This window comes from Natrix helvetica (assembly GCF_964273705.1).
Source record: "Natrix helvetica genome assembly, chromosome: 7".
In the NCBI taxonomy this organism is placed as follows: Eukaryota; Metazoa; Chordata; class Lepidosauria; order Squamata; family Natricidae; genus Natrix; species Natrix helvetica.
The window spans coordinates 21,195,421-21,220,619 of NC_138558.1; the positions used below are offsets into that span (position 1 = coordinate 21,195,421).

Sequence of the window (25,199 nt, forward strand, 5' to 3'; positions counted from 1 at the left end):
CTTAACCTCAGGGTTTTGCATAAACAAGTTAACTTGGACTCGGAGTTGGCAGCCTTGTAAAAATCCTTAGCAAAATAATAAGATAGCCCATGTTGACTTCCAAACAGCAGAGTTGCTATGCCAACAGCAGCATGCTTTGCTTATATGTAGGTATTGCAGAGGCCTTTCCAAGGTTATGCTGGTCACACATGTCTACTTTTTTTAAAAAAAAAGTGGCTCAAATGGGATACCATTTAAATGACCCAGGCATATAGGTCATGATCACAGAATTGTCATCCTTCAGGAGGGAGGGATTCTCAGTCATGCCCTTATATGGCTGGCCCTTTCGAAGCTTATCCTACAACATGAATGGGCAACCTGTTGGAGACTGAGGGCTGCACTTGCTGAGGGACACAGTGAGCAAAGCAACGCAATATAATTCAGAGGGATGTAGAATGAGCAAAAATTTCTGCTTGTAAAGGGCTGGTAGCTTCTTTGCATTTTATGACCCTGCGCATAATTTTTCATACGATTCTTACCTTAAAATGTCATAAAACCATTCTATTTTTTTGGGGTCAACTTTAGCACTGAACGTTTTGTGTTAATTAGAGGAAACTCTGGGGGCAACAGAAAGGGAATTTGAGGATCCAGAAGTTTTTCTGCACTCAGACTTGCAAATGTCAGAGTATGCAACTAAATATGTTGCTTCAGAGCTATCAGTTTCAGGAGGAAGATATGGAACATGAACCACAAGCCCTTTGAATAAGCAAGATTAACAAGGATGGTATTTATTTTTGCTCCTGTGTACAGAGTTTTTATCATATGGATGATTCCTAGAACCTCAGAGTTTCTCAAGAACATAATAGGGATCGGTGAAAGACTATTTTCTAGCTAGACCATTTTCTATCTGTGAAGTTTCATCCTGGAACCTGGAATTCTTTTTAACGAGTTATGAGGACTGAAAATGTTTGAAAACCAATTATAGACCACAAATAGAGTTTTGTGTGAATGAAAAATGCTTTGACCACATGAACTCAATGTATTCTGATCATTGTTTGCCATCTAATGCATGTCACTCCAATGGTGCATGAAAATAAAGAAACATAACAGTTATAGCAGACTGACTGGCCTGATGTTCCGCCATTAATATATCCAAAGAAAGACAATTTTCAACAGACACTTCAAATTTTACATAATATATTGCCAAGTGACAAATAGTAGATCTCCTTCTTTTTGTGTTTTAATAAATAGATTTTATTGGACTGGTTACTTTTGGGAGAGACTATAATCATTTAATAAAGTTAATATGGGAAATGTTATTTCAGTGTATCCATGAATAATATTTTATGTCATATCTTGTGCCATGCAGATATAACTAGTTCACAAAGTGTGTGTGTGTGTGTGTGCGTGTGTGTGTGTGAATGTTTTGATATATAAATATGTACACACATACACACACACACATTATTCTCTTCCTTCCTAGCACCAATCTCTTCCCACTTATGACTATAACCATATTGCTTATATCTTTAAAATTTATATTGCTTTATTTGTTTCCTAGTATAATTTAATTGCTTATTAGAAACCTTTGACTATCACTAAGTGTTGTATCTTATGATTCTTGCTGAATGTATTCTATTTTACTTTTCTTTATGTACACTGAGAGCATATGCACCAAAGGCAATTTCCTTGTGTGTCCAATCACACTTGGCCAATAAAGAATTCTCATATATATAATTCTTCATGCATATATAATGCATGAATATACATATACATATGCATATACACATACATTTTAGGTATATATATATATATATATATATATATATATATATATATATATATATATATATATATATATATATATATATATATATATATATATATATATATATATATATATATATATATATATATACATATACATACATACATACATACATACATACATATACATATACATACATACATACATACATACATATATACACATACATACATACATACATACATACATACATACTCACATACTCATTCTGAGGGTAGAACAAGAAGCAATGGGTGGAAACTAATCAAGGAGAGAAGCAACTTAAAATGGAGGAGAAATGCCTAGGCAGAGGGTTGGACTAGAAGACCTCCAGGTCCCTTCCAACTCTGCTATTGTATTGTATTTTATTGTATATCTGTAGAATGTAAAGTACATACATACATACATGTGTGTGTATCCATGTATGTATATATTTTACATTTTACAAATTAAAATACCTAAAACATGCATGAAAAAAATATAAACCAGTATCTATGAATAATCTGGAGTACCATCGTGATATGTCAAAGGGAACAAAAATGCTTTCAAACATGAACCTAAATTGAAATAAGGTTATCAGATTTAAAACAACTGATTGTCGGTTCTTCTGTTTGAAGTTCTGTTGTTATTTGCATTTTCTGCTCATTTCTGGAAGCAGTCTTGAAAAACTGATTTAAAGAAAAACCTAAAACCAACTTACCTATTTGAAATGAAGCAAAAACAATGCTGACATTAAACAAAAATAAATGACAGGTGGGAGGTAAATTATAACAAAACATTTCCAAAGGAGTAACTGAAATAGTTATTTGGCAAAATGTAAATATATGTAAACAAAGGCAGTACAATGCTCAAGTGTACCTTCTTCACCCAGAAATATATTTTTAAAAATGTGTTAATTAAGGATATAAGATTTAATCAAAAGACAGTTGCATGCAAGGTTTTTAAGGCTTCAAATCAAGCATCCACAATGTTGACTGACCTCCAATAATGCAGTACAACCATTCAATATTTCTCAGTAAATATATTTTATTTATTTGTAGCCTGCCTTTTTACTTTTACAAATAACTCATAGCAGCAAATATATCCAACAGTTCTTCTTCCTTCTATTTTTTCACGACAACAACCCTATCAGGTGAGTTGGATTGAAAGAGAGTGACAGGTTCAAAGTCACGATATTTCTTCCGGTGAACCTGAGAGGGCAAAAACTCTGCATGGAGATGTAGAAAGCATTCATCTATAGCAGCACTTTTATTCTACTATTACTACTTCTTCATTTGTACTTCCTCTTTTACCACTTCAGGGAGATTTATTCTACTACACTTAGGAGAAAGTAGAAAGTAGAAGCGAATGTATCAGCTAGTCCAATGCTTCATCTTGTTTCTTGCATATAATGATTTAGATCCCAGCCATTACTAATAAAACACAAGCTAAAAGTAATGTAAATATCATACATTATGTCCAGTGATAACGTAGCCTTAATTAAATATTTTGTTGGTAAAAGCATATCATTTTCATTCTTCCCTCTTAGACACTTATTCGATTTTTAAATCCAGATCTACTTCTTTTCTGCAACAGGCTTTCTGTTTTCCAGACAAACTGCCTCTTTTTCAAATATGCCAGCAACGATTTAGAATCAAAGAATAACAGAGTTGGAAGGGGTCTTAAAGGTCTTCTAGTCCAACCCCTGCTGCAACATTTCAGACAAACTGTTGTCCAATCTCCTCTTTAAAAAGTTGAGTGTCGGAGCATTCACAACTTCTGGAGGCAAATTGTTCCACTGATTAATGGTTCTGTCAGTAAATTTCTCCTTAGTTTTAAATTGCTTCTCTCCCTGATTAGTTTCCATTTCTTCTTGGTCTGCCTTCTAGTGCTTTGGAGAATAAGTTGACCACCTCTTTTGGCAACTCCTTAGATATTGGAACTCCTAGTCATTCTTTTCATTAAACTCAACATATATCCTCCTCTTGATGACCAAAATCATGCCCCATCAAACAGCATTCAATGTAGAACGTAAGTTATGAGTAGACGGAGGAATGAGTCACAAAATATTATGCAAATATACTAATGCAAAGTAGCTATCAGAATCCCCTTACATCAGTGCTTCTCAAATAGTGGGGCGGGCCCCCCAGGGGGGACGCGAGGCTCCGTAAAGGGGGGCTCAGCTCAAATTATTTTATATATTTTTGTTTTGCAGGTTAAAGTTTTTTTTAATATTGTGTTCCTTTAAATCCTGTGCTCCTTTAAATCTTTTCTGCTACAGTTAAAAAAGCTATTCTTTGTTGTAAATTGATCCACATTTCTTTCTTTTTTTATTCTCTTATACGTTAATAAGGATACAGTGTTATGCAGAGGTGTACTTATAACAATTTTATAGACAAATGATACTATTTAGTCGCGCGGGGGGCGCGAAATGTTTTCTTCTTCCTAGGGGGGGGCATGACAGAAAATAATTGAGAAGCACTGCCTTACATAGACAAGCAGCAGCATAATAATAGAAATAATTAAGTTTTTTTTTAAAAAAAATCATTAAAATAGTATTACAGATCGAACATCATTAAAAAAAAATCTCTTTTTACAAACAAGGAATCCTTTGTTTTCTAACTAAATTATTTAAAAATTATTTAGCAACAGCACAAAAATTAAATATCAAGTTAGGCTGCATAATTAAACAAAAAGCAGTTCAGCAAATATGTTAGGTCCTTTCATTTACTATTCATCCAAATCAGGAAAACCCCGTGTGAGGGAGATGGGTGGTTCTTAAATATGATAAATAAATAAATAACCTGAGATGAGGCATCATCACCCCAATTATATATCTCCACCCCTTGGGAATTAAATAATGTTGTGGAAGTCATATCCAATGTCAACAGCTAAACTCTGAGCGGCTTGAGTTTGGGGGGCTGCCAGGCCTATGTTTATTTTTCAGAAATCCCTCAAGACCAGGCTATGGCATCAGGCCTGGGCCTTCAGGGATCTGGTGAGATCTTGAAGTGGCTCCCTTGTTGATCTAATTCCCTGTTTGTGTGTGTGTGTGTGTGTGTGTGTGTGTGTGTGTGTGCACATGTATGTTACTTTTTTAAAGTGACTGTTTTTGACCTCTTTATCATTTGATGTTTTTTTGCTATATACCAGGCTGACTGCTTGTGAAATGAGCAGTCATATAAATTAGTAATAAATGAATCAACTACACCAGCAACTTCTAACACTAGGACTCCAACTGAAAGAAAACTCCACATATGCTAATGATTTAAAAATTACTTTTACATGGAAAAGAAGGAAGCCTCTTCATTTTTGAAGGATGTTCCAAATACAGGTTTTGTTTAGCTGCAACATCAAATGATAATATTTCATTATAGAAAAGCAGAGGCAAAAGGCATTCCTATTGCTGAAAATTCTGACAGTTGAAATCCCTGAGCTGGTGATGGGTCAACCTTGAAGATACGACCTCATTAAATGATTATACAGACATTATAAACTCTTGAAGTGAACATCTTATGTTTTTAGGTTTAATTAAAGATCCCAGGCCTGAATAAAGCAAGCTTTTCAAGCTGCAGCCCTCTGAATATTCTATTTACACTATAATTCTCAGTACCCACAGCCTCAACAATAAATCTCACCTATCTAGGGAAATCTGGATTAGCATCCATTATCAAACCAGGAAAGCAAGTCATAAACCAAGTCAGTGATTTCCATCACTTTCAAAAGTCAACGACTAAAAAAGCATAATGCACACAGAGTTTTCACATTGTTCTTCTTTTCAATAGGCTGGGGTACTTTCCATCAAAAAAATTAAGTAACACTGGATCCTTTTCACTATTTCAAAGACAAAGAAATGTGGAAGACAAGATAGTTAAAATCCATACTCAAAGCTATTTCTTGTTCAGAGTTTGAAGAAAACATGGAACACAGATTGACAGTATTGGTAAAAAGAATAGAGACCTCTAGAGTGGCTTACATAAGCCACGATATAACAATGGTATCCTCAAACTGCTATTCAGATAGTGCCTTGTTCAGGACAAAGTGCAAAACGAAACACAATGATGACAACTTATTCTATCGTCTGGATCCAAGTTATGTTATATAAGTATGTCTCTTTTATGTGGCTTAGCAATAGCACTCAGACAGACTACAGATGCATATTTAATGCTAAAAACTAAGCCTGCTCAACTTCTAGCAACTTGTACATTCTAGGCTCAGGAAGGACAGAAAAATTGTCTTCCTCAGCTGATTTTTGAGACTGGGTTGGAAGTTCTAGACATGAAGATAATGGCAAATTCAAGGTTCAGTATACTCAAAATGATATAGCATATTACAATGCAAAAGCCAAGGGTACAGGTAGTCCTCAACTTACAACCACAATTGAGCCCCTGACTTTGGGACACAGCAATGGTCATAAGTATGAAACATAATTACGTCTTTGCCTCATATGAGTTCACTTAGTGATTAGTTACAATGGCACTGGAAAATGTGACTTATGACCATTTTTCACAGTTACAATATTTTCAACTCCCCCCAATTGTGGGATCAAATTTCTGATTGCTTGGCAACTGGTTCATACTTATGACTGTTGCTGTGTCCAAAGTCACGGGCTCAATTGTGGTTATAAGTTGAGGACTACCTGTGCCCTTGGCTTTTGCCTCAAGTTGTTTTTTATACTCTGGAAATGTTTAGACAGCACTCACACTCAATTCCTAATCATGGTTATAGCCTCAATATCATTTTATGAAGCACTAGCCGATAACCTGGCGTTGCCCCAGTATTTATTTATAGGGGGGGGGGGGGAATGTCCGGACAAAACGTAATTTCTAATGTTGGATTTTCCCCCTTACCAGAGGAAGCCCCCTTATGGAGTACAGTGAAGCCGTTACCATGGCAACTCTACTGCTTTGCACAGTAGAAGCCATTTTACAGCAGTACAGTACATTTTAAGGCACAATAGGCTGTATCTTAACAGAACACCCACCCCGAGAGGTTTTAGGAGTGTCTTACTCCCACAGTATTTGTTTTCAGAGAGTAAGTCATCTGTGTATCAAGTTTGGTTGAAATTTCTTGAGGCGTTATGCTGGAACATAAATATACAAAGCCATTTATATATTTATTTATTTTATAGATGTATGTATGTATGTATAATACAATACATACATACATATATTGAAATGAAGTTCAATTTAATGGAAATCCTTTCAAAAAGTGGAAGTCTCAGAAGCCTCTGATACAGCAGAAACCAAAGAGACGTCTTTAAATCATAGCTCATTTAACCACATAAAATACCACGCCTGTGAAAGTCTGCCTTGAAGTGGCATCCACTTTTTTTTTTTAGCTGTGGCTTCCTCCATTTGTCTTTAAGAGGCTTCTCTAAGGATGTAAAAGAATAAATATAGATAGTCCTCGACTTACGGCTACAATCGAACCCAGAGTTTCTTTTGCTAAGGGAGACTATTGTTAAAATGAATTTCATTTTACAACCTCTCTTGCCACCGTTGTTAGGTAAATCTGGCTTCCCCATTGACTCTGCTTGTCAGAAGGTCGCAAAAGGTGATCACGTGATTCCAGGACACTGCAACAGTCATAGGTATGAATCAGTTGCCACCTGAATTTTGATCGGGTGACCATGGGGATGCTGCAACTGTCACAAGCATGAAAAATGATTGTAAGTTATTTTTTTCAGTGTAGTTGTAACTTCCAACGGTCACTAAATGAACTGTTGTAAATCAATCATTACCATTCAACATTATTTATAAGAAATCTCGACCTCAGCTTTAAAGTTTATTTAAATATGGCAAAATAAAGTTTATTTTAGCCTGTACAATTCAGGCTAAAATGAAGATTAAAAATACTACGTATTAAAAGTGCATTCCCAATCTAATACTTAACTTTTAGTAAGTTATCAAAATACTTCTAAGGGTTAATGGGTAGACAGGTCCAAAAGTCAGGAACCTCCAATTCTCATTATTTTTAATTAACTCTGCTAAAGGATACTTTGACAATAAGTACATTTAACCAAATGTACATTTTGCTCACAATGAGGACAATTTAAATAATATAGAAGTGGAAAGAGTTCAGAAGAAGACTGCCCCAAAGCTGTTCCAAAAGTCCTTAAGTGGGAATTATTTACAAGTCTTCCTCCTAGTCCCTTCATGAAGCTAAGGACCTTATAAAGAAACAGAGAATGTCTTTACATGTGATAACTATTTTCTTTTTGCACACGTCATGCAATAAAGGAAATGGGCAAAGCTTCATGTATGGTGTTGGTGCTTAGAAATATCTCTTCCAACAGAAAGAGAGGGGGTGGGAGAGAGAGAGACAAATCAAGTACCTTTCTGCCAAACTTTGCCACTATGAACAGGTTAGCTGCTATTATAACCTCACAAAAGAGTTATGGCCTTTCCTACAAGCTTAGTACCGATGATTCTGTACTAATTGGAAGCATAAAAAATAGAGAACAGGACAGAACAAAGTGAACTATATGGAAAGGTCTGCATAGCGGTATCTGCAAAGGTTTTTTTTTTCTCTCCAAATACTTTTTTTTAAAAAAAATTATTACACAGAAAATAGCAGTACTTGGCAGTGGAAGTCAGGGTTCATCAGGGAACCAAAGGTGAAGAAGCTGGAGGTGAGAGATAAGGAAAACAGTCAAGTAATAATGTGGAATACTTTTTGAAAATATCCCTCATTAAGAAAACTGTTCCATAATTATGAAACAGTTTGTCCAATCTTGAAGCAATCATCCCCCAAATGATGGTAGGAATAAATCTGCAAAAATCATATAATTATCACACTTCCATTATCTTGTGAAATCCAGAGACTTTCCCAGATTGTCCAATAATTCTTTAATTATAGTGTTTGTTTAGGTAATGTAAACTTTTGATTCTTGGTAAAAGACGACCAAGAAAACAGTAAAACAATATCTTATGCGGTTTCTGTATAGCTCCTATTGCTGTTCTGATACCAGTAGGTCGAAATCCAACTTCTCAAAAACAATACATTCGTCTCCAACTCAGGATAGTAATTAGTTCAAAACTAATACAATTAGTTTTTCTCTTCTTCCTTATTCATGAGTCAGTGCGTTCCAGATTTAAGATTATTCTAATTTCAAAATGATAATTAAAACTCTTCCCATTCAATGCAAAAGTATTTCAATATGTTTAATTTGGCTCAATTGCATGATTAATTAAGCTCAGTCTTCCTTTAACCAGCATTCCTTCTTCTTGCCCAATCAAGAACACAATGGTTGGGGCCAGACACCAAGCTAAAGCAAAAGATATCATACTTTACATCATTTGCAGCTGTTTTAACTGAAGTTTTAGAATTACTAAAATATCTATATGCTACTAAAACTCTCATCTCTGTAACTGTTCACTGGGTAAAATAGTGCATCATAGGGCAATAATTTTGAACCAACACATCTCAAATGGGCTAATTTACAGAATGCATCCAAAATCTGACACCCATGACTTCCATGGGATTGAAATTTGGCAAATTCGTGGTTGCTTCAGTGATGATGTGCTGCTGCACTGCCAACTGAAGGATCAGTAGACTGGTCCCACCATAGCTCTCTAGAGGCCAAGCAGATTAGTCCTGCCATCACTTGCCAGAAGTTAGCACAGTCAAGCCAGCAGGAAATTCCTTCTATTCTTTCCGCTTTTTTGCCCTTGGTCTTTGTTTTTGTTTTAGGAAAGAAAATATCTCTGAAACAATGATCCAACAGTCACGGGTGGTAGACTATTGTCAACCTATTTGGGCAGCTGCCATTTGGGCTCTACAGAAATTGCCAATTATAATCGAGTGTAGTCCTACAATTCCAGATGTGATTCTGTAAAGCTGAGATGGTGCTTACTCTGAATTTAAGTGATATAATAAGCCTAAGACTTCATTCAAGAATCAGATATGTAAGGAGTAAGATAAGAGTCCATACTAATTAAACAGTATTTTGATTTAGCTTCATCTCAGAATACACCAAAGGTTAGATTAAAAGGTTAGATTAAAAAAATGAAATTAGTATTCCTCCATAAATGACCAGGTATTTCACAAGAAAATACATGATAATTTTAAGATAAATTGTTATCTATCGTTATCAGAAACAAGACTGTTATTTCTCTGCAACCCCAAATGGTTTGGAGTCCTATTTCAGAACCTAAATGGTAAATAAAAAAACTTTGAAAGACTAACAGTACGAGTGGGACTGCCATTCTCTCTGTAGCATTTACACAATACAGTACTCCATAGCACAACAATAAGGAAAAAGCTTCTTGAAATAAATGTTGCGAGTGGAAAAAAATGATACACATTTTCAGATCTATAATTTCATTCAAAATGAGTACAACTACTTAAAAGATAGCATTACTGTAGGAAGCTTGGCAATTTTAACAACTATACTACTTTGTATTCTATTTGTGATACAAAATGTCTTAACACAGTGTTTCTAGATCAAAGCTAGCAAAAGGTTCTCTTAGCCATCCACACTCCAGATTTAATAGTGGAATGAGCCATGGTATGTTGTTTAAACATAGTTTACAGAATGAACTACAGCTGGCTGCATTCACGCAATGCACATAGCCATAAACTATGTGAACAAACTACATTGGTTTAATTCACTGTACATGCTTGTACACTGTACATGTTTGGTTTACCAAACTACAGATTAACATAATACAGAAAGCTAATCAAAAATTAAGGTGGCACTTCCAACACACCACACAAGGAAATTTCTCTCACAACATAAAGGATTTATGCATCTACTCAGACAGTTCATAAAGATGAATAAGCTGGTAACATATTTTTTAATACAAGATAAACTGATTATGTGCAACAATAAAGTGGGGTATGAAGATTTTTTTGGGGTCCCATTCAAGCCAAGTAGATGGGCCACATATTCTAGAACAATACTGCAAGTTAAATTATGGTGCTAAAGATGATCAGTTCTTTTCCTCATCTTCTTCTTCTTGGATAGAGGGGAAAGTTTGCTTTTATCCTCATTATTCTGAAAGTACTTTTTGTAATTACCCAGCTTTGTAGGAAAAACACAGCATGCCACTTTGACAAGCATGATCACAGGCAAATCACACTTCTTTTATTCCTGGGGAAAGCAACAGAGGCTTTATTAGCATGCAAAAGCTGATATTAAACATAACCAACATGTCCTTGCTGCCTGTAGGATCCCAATATTTTGTATCATGCACGAAATCTCTTGATTCAGTCTAATTATTTCATAAAGATTTGGTTTCAGCTAGTTAAGTCATAAAGATATCTCTTATTTGTACAACTTTGATCCAAATGTACCATTTTTGGAATTAAACCAAATGCAACATTCATCTTGTATTTAAGATATGCATAGGTAGGTATTAATATTCAAGAGATAAAAAAGACAGTCCCCAAAGAATGCCAGAATTGTCAAGAATTTGGTCTTTTCAACTTTCTACTTTGTATCCCCTAGCATTTTGCCATCGCTGACATTGGGGAACAGCAATAGAGTGCCATTTACTGCACTGCCTCAATCTTATTGTGGCAGACAGTGTAGGAGTTAATTTGAAGAAGATAAAAGCAGAAAAGTATTAAGGATATTTATATTTTCTTTAAAAAAATTATTAAAGGACAAGAGTTATTTGAGCATTTAACAAATTATGGACTCATTGTATCCCCGACAAGAAAAAAAAATGCTTGCAAAATCTGCGTAAGTGCCTGTTGATGTTGGCTGAATAAACTGTAGTTACCTTTTAAACAGGCTTTATACACTGAGAAACGATATATCAAAATCGCCTTTTAAATGACAATTCATTTGGTCTAAATGAGAAAATAAACGTGAAAATTCCGGAAAGTTAATTATCTCACTTGGAATCGAATCCTATACTAAGAATGCCTTAGTGAATTAACAGTGGGGTTTTTTGCCCCCAGATAGATGTATATTAGAATTTCTCCTTAGTATTTCAATGTTGCTGTTTTAGTCAACAGAACGTGATGTCCACAAACACAGCACATTTAGGCATAGCTAATAAATGCAATTTTAAAAAAATCTGCCAGAGAATGCCTATCAAATTTCCTCCTAAAACTGCAGGGAATCTTCCGCAACACTTAAGATAGCTCTCCATTTTCAAACCCCAGGGTTTCTAGATTTTGATAAGATGAAAGGATGTAACATTCATACAATGCTCTGATTCAGACCTTTGAAAATGGAAGACTTAGTTGATGTTAAAGATCAGAAAGCAAGCGGCTTTAGCTCAATGGATTTGCTCAGTTTAAATACAGCTTCTGATACTATCTCATGAATGTTTATTCAGCCCACTCCGGCTGAGCTTAAGGAAACTTGGTTTCCCCTAAATAAAAAGGCTTTGATTTAAAAAAAACCTAGAGCTTTAAAGGACAAATTATTTTTCTTTGGAATGCTGGCATAATCATATATTACAATTAAGATGCAGGGGAACCAATAATATTATATCAATATTCACACCAGCTCACATAGATGCCTTCTAGCTGGCCATTATTATTCTTGAGGCTTGCCAATTCCATTGATTCCAACCCTTTTGAGGAAAATGGGAGAAAATACATTCTAAAAGAACTTCAATTGTTGCGCAATAAGCCACAGCATGTTCAACCCATCACAACAATGGGTTTGTCTAACATTATATTACAACACAGTGTTTACAAGATGGATTAATTCAAGAAACCAAGCCTTTCTTCTTCAACCTGCTCACCATTCAGATGTTAAAACTTTTCTCAGTCATGGTTATTGAAGAATGCTGACCGAGAGTTCATATCTGGAAGATGTTCACATTGGGAAGCTATACTAAGTGAAATAAGTCACATTTTATTTAAATGAGATCTCAGCTAACACAGTCCAGTCATATGCATATCCCTTTGACATGTTTAACGGTTTTCACCACCCAGGCATATTCCCTACCTAACCAAAAACAAGAAATGTTGATATTTGTTTTATTGGGGAATAGACAACCCACTTGCTACAATTCCTAAGTTCTCATTTGGGGGAAAAATAAATTTAAAATCAGATAACAAGGCTAGAATCCTAGATATACTGAAGATAAAATGCCCCTTGGGTTAAGTTAAACTCCTGATGACTCCATTTAAATTTTCTGACAACATGAACATAGTTTACCATTACCTACTTCTAGTGTTCATTCCCAGCCCACCTTTGTTCCTTCTGTTTTGATTTCCTAGTCTAACAAACTATGGTAGATTACTGCCCAGAATCTTCTGGTAGTCTCCCATGCTACTCTACTGAAATAAGCTAAAGTTGGGAAGGAGTAGCCTTGGAGAATTTAAAAGTCCACCCAATCAATTCTGGGAGCTGTGTGTGTATTTAGGGTACAGAAAAGAAGAATGCAAAATAAAAAAAAATACGTGGGATTACTTTCTATTCTGTTTCCTTTGGACCAGAACATTTCCGTTTACCACCTAAACTGCAGCAGTCGGAGATTCATGGATGAAAAATGCATATTTTTTTTCACCAGGACAGGATGGATCTAGCTGTGATAAAATGGTACCACTCTATGATTTCTTTTGTTGATACTGCAGCATAAGCTTTCCTGTTACCATATCAGCATTTCCTGGTTGGGGTGGGGGGAGAGGCTAAAAAGGAAAAGAGGAGGAAAGGAAGGGAATTGCATTTGCACAGGTGAATTCTTGCACCTCTGCAAATCACACAATGGGCCAAAACGGGCAGGGAACAGAGGGGAAGTAGCTCCCCTCCCTCGTGTTCCCTTCTTCCTCCCACTCCCAGCACCTTCCGTCCATGGCTTTTCAGTCACTACCTCCAGCTTGTCATACACATCAAGCAACACGTTAATGGTAGGGAAGTAATGGGGGAGAAGCAGATAGGTTGGGAAAAGAGATCCGGCTGTCAAATCCTAGCTGCATAACACACACAGACACAGAGGCCTATTTGCACAGGCAGCGCACCTAAATAGACTTCTGGAAGTGCTCGGCGTTCAAGAGAGCGACCCGCCCCAAAGGTGGGCGGGGAGAAGATGGAAATGCCCCGAGGAACTGGGAGGGGGCGATGAATAGGGAGGGAGTTTTGGTGCGAATTCCCTCCTCCTCCTCCTCCTCCTCCGGATCTTCCAGGCGCAAAGAAAGCAACGGAGGGTTTTCCTTTCCCCCACCCCCCCAACCCCACCCCCGCCCGCCTCATCCAGCGCAACCATGCCGAGGCTGGGAAATTGCTGCAACGCGAGAAAAGCATAGGCTGTGCGTGTGTGTGTGTGCGCGCGTTTCAAGCCGTAGGCAGACCACAACCCCAGAAAAGGGGGGGGCGGTCCAGAAGCAGCAGCACCCCCGCGAACTCTTGCCGATCGAGCCCGTCCCTGAGGTGTTCCCTCTGCACCTAAAACCGTTCTCCGCCTACGTTGGTAGTGTAGCGCGCCCCATCTATTGGTCATTCCCCCCCTTCTTCCTCCTCCTCCTTCCCCCCTGACAGAGTCCTAACCAGTCACCCACTTCCTATTTCGAACAGACCTCCTCCTTTCTTCTTTTCTCCCTCGCTCTCCCCCCCTCCCGCCTCCATACGCCTTACTCATTTTGCAACCGCAGCCACAGTAAATAAACACGCCGCCCGGGCTATGCCAGCCTCTTACACACACACACACACAGACAGACACACTTCCTCCCCTGCCGTCTCCCCCTCCCCCCATTTATAGCGCAAAGGAGGAAAGGGAGATCGGGGAACGAGTCTGCCCGTCTAGCAGGCGGCCAAAAACGGATCTGGCCCTCCCTCCCCCACTCCTCACGGTTCCTTCCCCCAAGGCCGGCTGGGCGTCCGCGGGCGCCGAGCTCACCTCTTACCTTTCACCACCCTGTCCGTCGTGGATATCTTCGGATCTAGCGCCTTGTGTTCAGACATTTCCAGGCAACCTGAGAGAGAGAAGAGGAAGGTGGCGGAGGCTCGCTTCTCTTCTCCCTCGCCAGACACAAAGCTTCGTGAAGGCGGCGGCGGCGGCTGCAGCAGCCAAACCACGGCCAAGCAATCGATGTTCTCGCCCCCGACTTCAGCACCGGTTCAACTTCCACGCCTTGCCCGCCGCTGCTCTCGCTTGGCCGCCTTCTCTCCTTGCTTTCTCCTGCTTTTCGCTGCCACCGCCACCACCACCGCTCCTCCTCCTCCGGATTTTTTTCTCTCTCTCTCGCTCTCCCTTTGCCCCCTCGAGATGTCAATCACGCCTCTCTCCCTCTCTAGCTCTTATTAGAAATGTGGGCCGAGGAGAGTAATTGCAATCAAGGGAAGGCGAGAGCTGGTAGAGCGAAGATCGGAAGGTTATTAAGCAGGCTGCGCGAACGGGAAGGGAAAATGCATCAGTCCAACAACAGCATAGAGGAGACGAGCTGCCGCTGCCGCCACTGTACAAGCTCCGGGCTGCGCCCTGCCCTCCTCCTCCTTCGCCGCCGCCTCCTCCTCCTCTTCGGCGTCGTCTCCCTCGTTCGCTGCCGCCACCCCTTTCGCAGGGTCTCTCCTTTCACTCACGCAACCCCAGCCACTAGAGCGCCGCTCAGTCCAAGGCGCACCCTACCCTCGCCTCCCTTAGCTTCCCTCTCGCGCCGCCCGCCCGCCTTGCCAAAAGCGCCAGCTTCGCCACGATTGGCCGGAGCCCGACCTGCCAATCACTGTCAAAATCAAAATCCCGCCCCTTCGAGCGCCTCTGCCCTTCTTCCCAGGTGTTCGCTTGCCACCAGGCGTAGCAGCGCCGGTCCGTCCACCTTTCGGAACGGGCGCGGCGAGGAAGGGAAGGGAAAGGGAGGAGGGCTCCTGCTGGCGGGAGAAGCGAGACCCGACCGCCACACCAATGGCAAGGGAGGTGGGAGGGCGGCTGGTACCAGTGGGAGGCGGGGAGGGGGGGTGGCATCCTTCATGGAGGGTTTGGTTGAGCGGCAGCCGAGAGAGAGCGAGGCGTCCTTTTTGCGCTACGCCTCCGGCGAAGGGGAAGGGGGGGCAGAAAAACGCAAAGGGGCTTGCTGCAGGCGGCAACTCGCAGTTGTTGCGGTTCCCGAGAGAGGCGCCTCTCTGCGGAAGCGAGAGGTGGCCGGGTCTTTGCTGAGAAACACCCCTTGGCGCCTCAATGCCCCCCCCCCGCCAGGCTAGCTCCAAGGCCGCTGCTGTCGCCGAGCGAAAGCTGTACAGTACTGTATAGAATGTGCGTATCATTAGCGAGGGGGGCGGTCTCGAGTCACCTGTCAGTCACTTCACCGCTTTTGCTTGAGAAAGACGGAGGGAGGGAGGGAGAGAGGAGAGGAAGCACCGGGGCGAGAATCGCGCCCGCGTGTCCTTTGTAGCCGTTCCAGACACGTCTCTCCACGCGGCGTTGCGGCCAACCTGAGCGAAAGCAAAGAAAGAAAAAGGCTGGCGGGACGGCGTTTGGCAGGGTTCCCTCGGGGGCTGGACGACTTCCTGCATCTCGCCCCCTGCCGCCCCTTGCTTTGGTCTCGCCCAGCACCGCCTTTGCTTTGCTCTTCTGGAAAAGGCGCTTTAGCTATGGAAGGATGAAAGAGCGAACTGTTGTTGATGATTTCTCTCTCTCGCTCGCTCGCTCTCTCTTTTCTCCCCTCCTCCCACCTTTTCTTCTTTCTCCTTCCCCGGCTTTTTTGTAATAATAATTGCAAAACTTGATCGATGGGTGCTCTGTCAGGAGAGCTTCCCCTTCGTGCGAGCGTCAAAGACCACGTGCTGGCGGTGACGCCAACGATGTCTTTTAATCTGGAATCTTAGACTCGGTGCGCACGCACGGCGGTGTGGATTTCGAAGGAGACTCCTTTCGAATCCGAGCGTCTATGTTCCAGCCAGTTTATTTTAGAACCGCTGCTTTGGGGAAAGCGCGAAGTTTACCTCACGTGAAGCACATACTGAACGTGGCCCTCATCCCCGAAGCCGCTTCTCCCCACTGCCGAATTTGGGAAGTGCCATTTCCCCACTCTTGACTCAGCAGAAATCTAAGTCTGACAAAGTGAAATGTCTTTTCTCCGTTGTGGTTCCTATTCTGCCCCTTTATTTCCCGTTCTGACCATTGCCAGTCCTCAGGTAAGGGCTGATCAAGCTAACAGATTTTGCCCTGATGAAAGTGTTTCTAAGATGGTATCAAAATAAAGGGGCAAGCAACGTCGGTAAAGGAGACCCTGTTTATGTAGTGGTTAAGGCATCAGGCTAAAGACTTGAATTCTAGTCCTGTCTTAGGCAGAAAGCCTAAGATTGGGTGACTTTGGGCATGTTACTGCAGGATGGAATTAATGGCAAGCCACTTCTGAAAATCCTTGCCAAGAAAACTGCAGGGATTTGCCCAGGCACTTGCTAGGAATCGACACTGACACAAAGGCAATAATAATAATAATAATAATAATAATAATAATAATAATAATAATAATAATAATAATAATAATAATAATAATAATAATAATAATAATAATTAGTAATTAGTAATAAATAGTAATAGTAATAGTAATAATCAATAACATAAATAATATAAATATAAATAATATAATATTAATAAAAATAATAAAAATAATAAAAATAACAGCAACCCCTCTGAGGAGCTTTACCTTGTCGTGGTGGAGGGGCTTGCACACTCTAGTGATCCTAAGGGCTATGCTGAACAGGTGAAACCATATCAGACAGGTCTTAGGTGAAGAGCCAGACAAAATTTGCTCCACAACCCATTCAAACATGGTGAATACTAGAAAAATGAAATTTATGCTGGCTGAACTGTCGCCCGGATTAACAAGGGTTCCGTTGGATGCTATGGCTCCTGGGCATTCTGCGCAAAATGAGTTACAGGGCTCAGCTCCCTCTGCTAGGCTGACAAGCTACTGGAAGAAAAAGCAAAACGAAAAATCTGGACTAGGGAAGAAAACATCTCTTATTATGGAAGCTTACTATCAGTCTGAGCCAGAAAAATGTGGATTTCAAAAACGAATGTATCAGATTTGGAAGGTGAACCACACGGACTGTGATATCAGTAAACAAAGACTAATGGACCAATGACGTGTAATTCTGAGCCACAAATTTTTCACTACAGCAGAATTAACAGGAATCAAAGAGAAAGCAACGAATGGTCTGAGTATACCAACAAAGAGGAGTAACATCAGGAATGATTTGCAGACTCAAAAGCAAACTGAGGAAGAAAGGGAGGAAGAGGCTGCTGAAATGGATGAAGATAAAGAACAAGGAAGCACTGAAGAGCAAGCACCAACAGATAGTGCTCAATTAGCTGAGAAAATAAAGCATCAAATGGAAGATGCTGAAAGAACATGTTTGCCAAAGCTGAACCAAGTGAACCGGAAAGAATTGAGAAATGTAATTAAAAAGGTCAATGAGCCTGTGCAAACCATTCAAACCACTACATTAGCTGAAACAAACCAGCTGATGTATGCAACAGCCTTCATAACCACCAAAGAATTGGGTTTGAAAATACAAAGAAACCGAAGAGGCAAGAAGGGGAAGCCTTAGTGGAAAATTCAGTTGGAATTGAAGATCAAAAATTTTTGTGGAGACTTGAGCAACTTGAAGAACTCAGGGCAAGGTCAGCTAAAGAACAAGCAGGTCAAAAGCAGCCTGGAAGCAAGATACGATTGGAGAATAAGGAGATTGCGGTAGTAATTGAAGAGCTGAAGCAGAGGGTTTCTGCCATTGCTGAAAAGATTAAACGGTATGAAAATCAAGTAACTCAGTTCAAGGAAAACTCACAGTTCAGAGCAAATCAGCACCAGTTTTATAAGAGCTTAGAAAGTGGAGATGGAGTAACAACAAATGAAAAGCCTGATAAAGAGAAAGCTCTGAAATTCTGGAAGAATTTGTGGGAAAACAACAAGAAGCACAACAGAAATGCAACATGGATCAAGCAGGTTGAGGATTCTATGAAAGTGCATAAAATGGAAGATGTGAAAATAACAAAAGAAATGGTGCAAAGGCAGTCAAGAAAAGTGAAGAACTGGTGGCAGATCACTTCCGGTTCCTGTAGGTGATGGACGTGTTGTCCGCTGCTCGTCTCCCTGGTGGGCTCCGTTCAGGAGCACAGGGGGGCCTGGAGGGGCCTTTTTGATCCAAAAAGATAAAGAAAAAGGAAAAGACCCTGGAAACTATAGGCCAATCACCTGTTTGCCAACAACATACAAGCTCCTTACTGGTATCATTGCAAACCAAATTTACGGATACTTGGAAAGAAATATCCTGCTTCCTGTAGAACAGAAAGAATGCTGCAAAAATTCAAGAGGAACAAAGGACCAACTGCTGATTGACAAGCTAATCCTAAAGAATTCAAAGAAAAGACGAACCAAGCTGTTCATGGCTTGGATAGACTATAAGAAAGCATTTGATTCAGTTCCCCACAGCTGGATCAAGAAATGCCTGAAAATCTTTGGCATCAGCAGCAACATTCAAAAATTCATGAAAACTTCAATGAACCTCTGGAAAACAAAGCTTATGGCTAATGGAGAAGAACTGGGTGAAGTTGAAATTAAACGAGGCATTTTCCAGGGTGATTCCCTTTCACCCCTACTTTTTATACTCTCAATGCTACAACTGACAACCATTTTGAAGAAGGTGAACTGTGGATACGAACTTGCAAAGAAAGGACTGAAAATGTCACACTTGGGGTACATGGATGATTTGAAGCTGTTTGGTAAACAAAAGCTGAACTGAATTTATTAATTGAAAGCACAAAAGAATTTAGCCAAGACATTGGTATGCAGTTTGGAATTGACAAATGTGCAACAATGGCAACCAAGGCAGGCAAGGTCCTAGAAGATGATGGAATACAACTTGAGAATGAAGAAATGATAAAGGCAGTAAAACCAGAAGAAGGCTACAAGTACTTGGGGAATTTAGAAGCCTCTGACTTAATGCATAATAAAGTCAAGGAATTAACCTCATCCAAGTACATTTGACAAATTCGCAAGATATTAAAGTCCAAACTGAGTGGAGGAAACCTGATAAAAGCCATAAATACCTGAGCTATACCTGCAATTCAATACTCTGCGGGAATAATTGACTGGACGCAGATGGAGTTGGACAATTTGGACAGAAAAACAAGGAAGCTTATGACAATGAATCATGCTTTGCATCCTAAAAGTGATGTTGACCGATTGTATTTACCAAGAGCAGAGGGGGGTTGAGGACTCCTACAAGTAAAGCAGAGTGTGGAAGAAGAAAGACACAGCTTGAATGATTACATCCAGAAAAGTGAAGAACCAATGATTAAGGAAGTAAAAAAGGAGGCCTTTTAAAGACAACTAAGTTAAAAGCTGAATATAAGAAAGAAGTAATTGAGAAGCGGGCTGAAAATTGGAAAAGCAAAGCTATGCATGGCCAATACTTGAAAAGTATTGAAGGCAAAGCTGACCAAAAACTAACTTGGAACTGGTTAAGATCAGGAGTACTGAAAAAAGAAACAGAAGGCTTTATTTTGGCAGCTCAAGAACAAGCCTTAGCCACAAACTGCATGAAGGCAAAAATTCAACATGTAACCACCAACAGCAAATGTTGCCTCTAATTAGAAAGATGAGACAGTCGACCACCTAATCAGTGGGTGAAGCAAAATTTCACAAACTGGCTACCTACAATGCCATGACCGCGTTGCTAAGATTATTCACTGGAAATTGTGCCAAAAGTTTGGATTTCAGTACAGCAAAAACCACTGGGACCATCAGGTTGAGAAGGTTTTAGAGAATGAGAAAGTCAAGATCTTGTGGGACTTCAGAATCCAGACTGACAGGCACTTGGCCTACAACACATCTGACATAACAATAATTGAAAAGAAAAAAGTTGCAATACCTGGTGATGCACGAATTGAAGATAAACAGCAAGAAAAAATCACAAAATACCGGGACTTGCAAATTGAGGTTGAGCTACTGTGGAAAAAGAAATCATGTGTTGTCCCAATTGTAATTGGAACCCTTGGAGCAATACCTAAAGGGCTACCTCGCTATTTGAAAATTCTAAATTTACCTGACTTGAACATTCTGACTCTACAAAAAACCACCCTACTTGGAAAAACTATATCCTCCGACGTTACCTTAACAGTTCCTAGATCCTTGGTTAGGACTTGAGCTGTTAGACTACCAACCAGCCCCAAAGGCTGTGAATCTCACCGATGATGATGATGATGATATTATTATTATTATTATTATTATTATTATTATTATTATTATTATTATTATTATTATTATTATTATTATTATTATTAATTGTATCACAGTGGCCAGTTGTTTCACCGGATTTGGCATTGATTACTAATTGGGCCCAACCCAGGGGCCTAGGACGTCGTAACGTATTTTCATAATATACATGCAGATCCAAGCAGTGCAGCTTTTTGCATTTGACTGATGGTGATTTTGTCAAGTTTTAACTGTTTCAAATGTAATTCCAGTGCTTTTGGAATAGCACCCAGTGCGCCGATTACCACTGGAATTACCACTTCTGGTTTGTGCCATAATCGTTGAATTTCAATTTTTAGGTCCTGGTATTTTGCGATTTTTTCATGTTCCTTTTCATCGACCCTGCTATCACCTGGTATTGTGATGTCTATGATTGTAACCTTATTTTTCTGTGATGTCTGGTGTGTTATGTGATGTTTGGTGTGTTATGCACGAGTATTTTGCCGTTTGTATACGAAAATCCCATAGGATCTTAACCATCTGATTTTCGGTGACTTTTTCAGGCTTATGTTCCCACCAGTTTGTTGTTGTTGTTGCTGCTGCTGCTGCTGCTGATGATGATGATCATCATCATCATCATCATCATATGTAAAAAATATGAATTACCTGTATCCAGAAAGTCATGGGAACATAAAGTGGAGAAAGTTATCGAAAATGAGAAGGTGAAGATCTTGTGGGACTTTTGAATACAAACGGATCGTTATTTGGCACACAACACGCCAGATATCACGGTTGTAGAGGGCCAGTGTACAGTTTATTGATATCGCTGTTCCTGGAGATGCCAGAGTCGAAGAAAAAGAACTAGAAAAAATAATGAAATATTACGACCTGGCCATTGAAACTACACAGCTATGGATAAAGCATGTAACAGTGATACCCATTGTCATCAGGGCACTTGGCACCATGTCCAAGAATTTTACGAGATAGATCAACAAATTGCAGCTTCCTGTAATAACACCAGCAGAACTGCAAAAAACTGTGCTACTCAGAACATCTTATATTTTAAGAAGGTACTTGGTTGATGCCTAGGACGCTGGCAGCAAACTGTATCAACCATTAGCACCAGTCACTGTTATTTGTAATGCATTTTTGAATGTTCAATTGGCTGAGTTTCATGTTTAATGAATAAAGTATATAATAATAATAGTACACTGGTAGAACTAAGGATGATCTAAGCCTCTTTAAAGTATAGGCTGAGGCCAGGTAAGAGCAAGGTCTTCATGGAACACTGCTGCAGAAAGAAAAATTGCTTGGTTAGGTATAAGTGGAGAAAGACATCTAAATTGTCCTGTATTGTGAATGCAAAACCTAGGGGGAAAAGGGAATTTTAGATACTTAGCGTTTAGATTTCTATACCGATTCACTGTGCTTTACAGCCCCTTTCCAAGCAGTGTATAGAGTCAGAATATTGCCCCCAACATTCTGGGTTGCCATTTTACCCACCTCGGAAGGATGGCTGGCTGAATCAACCTTGAGCCTGGTGAGATTCGAACTGCCAAATTGCAGGTAGCAGTCAGTCAGCAGAAGTAGCCTGCAGTATTGCATTCTAACCACTGTGCCACCACAGCTCTACATTATAAATACAGAAAATCTTGATAAAAGTTTTTTATTAGAGATGTACACAAGTGTTTTAAAATCACATCCACCCACAAAGAATGAATTGTTGCAGCCATTGATTTCATAATTTTTGATTAAAAATTATAAAAATGGTACAATAATCTTCATCATGCATCCCTTTCTTTCTGCGCCAACTCAGAAAGCTCAGCCCAAGGAGCTGCTGATACAGTTCTGCAGAGGAATTATTGAGTCTGTCATCTACACCTCTATAACTCTGGTTTGGTTCTGCAACCCAACAAGACAGACACAGACTTCAGAGGATAATTAGAACTGCAGAAAAAACAATTGCTACCAATCTGCCTTCCATTGAGGACCTGTATACTGCACAAGTCAAAGAGGGCTGTGAAAATATTTACAGACCCCTCACATCCTGGACATAAATTGTTTCAACCCTACCCTTAAAATGACACTTATAGAGAATTGCACACCAGAACAACTAGACACAATAACATTTTTTTTCTGGAACGCCATCTCTCTGCTAAACAAATAATTCCCTCAACATTGTCAAACTTACTAAGCCTGCATTACTATTACCCTGTTTCCATGAAAATAAGATCTTCCCGGATAATAAGCCCAATTGGGCTTTTGAGCACATGCGCTAAAATAAGTCCTCCCCGAAAATAAGCCCTCCTCAAAAATATTGCAGCATAGCAGCAGCCATGAGCTGACCATGCTCGCCACCTCCTGCACCTCAAAAATAATAAGACCTCCCCAAAAATAAGGCCAAGTGCTTATTTCTGGGGTCAAAAGAAAATAGACCCTGTCTTGTTTTCAGGGAAACACAGTACTATTAATCTTCTCATCGTTCCTATCACCCATCTCCTCCCACTTATGACTGCAGGACTGTAACTTTGTTGCTTGTATCCTTACGGTTTATATTGATAGTTCCTAGTATGATTTGATTGCTTATTTGTACCCTATGACTATCATTAAGTGTTGCACCTTATGATTCATGACAAAGAAAAATTGCATTTGTGTCCAAACACACTTGGCCAATAAAGAATTTTATATTCTATTCTGTTCTTTGATTTCACAGGGGTTTTATATGGTTTCATCAGAATCAGTGGTGGGTTGCAGGAGGTATGTCCTGGTATGCATGTACTGATGCCTGCTGGAAGCAGCAACCACCGTACCGGAACAGTGCTTTGGAGGGTCCGCCCGCCCTCATTCCTTACCTGTATTTAAAGGAAACGGGCCATCTGGGCATGCACACGCCACGTACATCGCCTTTGCGACGCTCTGCTGAGCAGCTGGAGCATCACAGGTGGTGGGTGTGCATGTATGCGCAGCACGCGTGCCCGTGGTGCACACCCAGCACCCGTTGCAGTGTACCAGTTGCAACAGGAGCCGAAACTCACCACTGATCCGAATCCATTGTTAAGTCATGGATTTTATCTTATTTTTTTAAAATCCCGTGTCTACTACTTTATAAAAGTAATTCAAGGTGTGAACATACCTAATGCTTCTTCCTCCTCCTATTTTACCCATAATAGTTACCCTGAGAGGTGGGTTGGGCTGAGCGACAGTAACTGGCAGTAACAGTCACTGAGCTGCCTTTCATGCTTAAGGCAGGACTAGAACTAACATTCCCCTGATTTCTAGGCAGCACCTTAACCATTAGGCAAAACTGGCTCTCAGATCACATATTCATAATGGAAGGAGCATAAAATATGTATTATTTTGAGTGCCGCTGCTATTTAAATGTTATGGGAAAATATATTGTCTGAAATACAGATCCTCTTATTTCTCAGGATTCTTACATGGAATTCACTTGGCACCAAGAATTCTCTTGGCACTAAGCACATCATGAATCTGCCTTCACCAATAAATAATCATGACTGCAATGGTTTGTGCTATCATCTTTTCACAAAATACGAATACAAGGAAAGTTTGCATGATTTCCTATAAGGAAAGATAAAAAAAGAGCCATTAATTACAGAATCAAACATATTTCCATGGACTAAATCAGCAAAATCATAATGAAGAATGATAAAATGCATTCTGATAAAAGTTTAGTTGGTTTCATTTATGGTTCTCTCTTATACAGTATGTATTTTTTGTGTCAGGTTTCCAAACGATGCCCTAATTAACTTAGGAGCCTCGAGCCAAGTTTCAAAAGAAATCCAGTCATTTATTAGGAACATCTTGGCATGGATTCCGCATGGAGTCAGATCTAACCTCAGTTTAATTATGGCTGAACTTTACCCTTGTTTCTTCCCTCCCCTCAGTCTGTGTCATAAATAATATTCGCCAACGAGGTGGTGCAGCAGGTTGTAAAATTTTGCACCTCACAAGTATGGAATTCTCTCCCCCCTTTCCTCCAATGTTAATTTGATAACAGACATGGAAATGCTTTACATTCGGCTCCCCTCACTTCCCGAAGATGACCTGTGTGGTTTTGTTAGTTTATTTTGTGCCTTGGAGTCAGGATTGATTCCTGAGGTATTTCTGAATAGCAGCTTATTTTGGGTGGAGGGGGGAGATTTTCAGAAGTGATTTGTTATTGCCTTCTATCTACTGATAAGAATGAATAATTGGCTCAAGGTCACCCATCTGGCTTTATGCCTAAGATTGGACTGGTACTCGTAGTCTCCTTGTTTCTAGCTTGGTGCCTTAAGTGTTATACCAAACTGGCCTTTGTATATCATATTTA

The 25,199-nt window shown here is 39.8% G+C and overlaps 1 protein-coding gene across 2 annotated transcripts in view; it reads right to left on the reverse strand.

The window, feature by feature from the left end:
• The window catches only part of PPP3CA (protein phosphatase 3 catalytic subunit alpha), a 222,687-nt gene extending 207,377 nt beyond the window's left edge, over positions 1-15,310 (reverse strand). The window contains exon 1 of one of the 2 annotated variants that reach the window (XM_081959078.1): positions 14,579-15,310. In XM_081959078.1, coding sequence (XP_081815204.1) covers positions 14,579-14,636 — 58 coding nt within the window. In that variant the 5' untranslated portion in view covers positions 14,637-15,310. The remainder of the gene's footprint in view (positions 1-14,578) is intronic. The other variant, XM_081959079.1, reaches the window with a different exon arrangement.
• Positions 15,311-25,199: the final 9,889 nt, after the last annotated feature.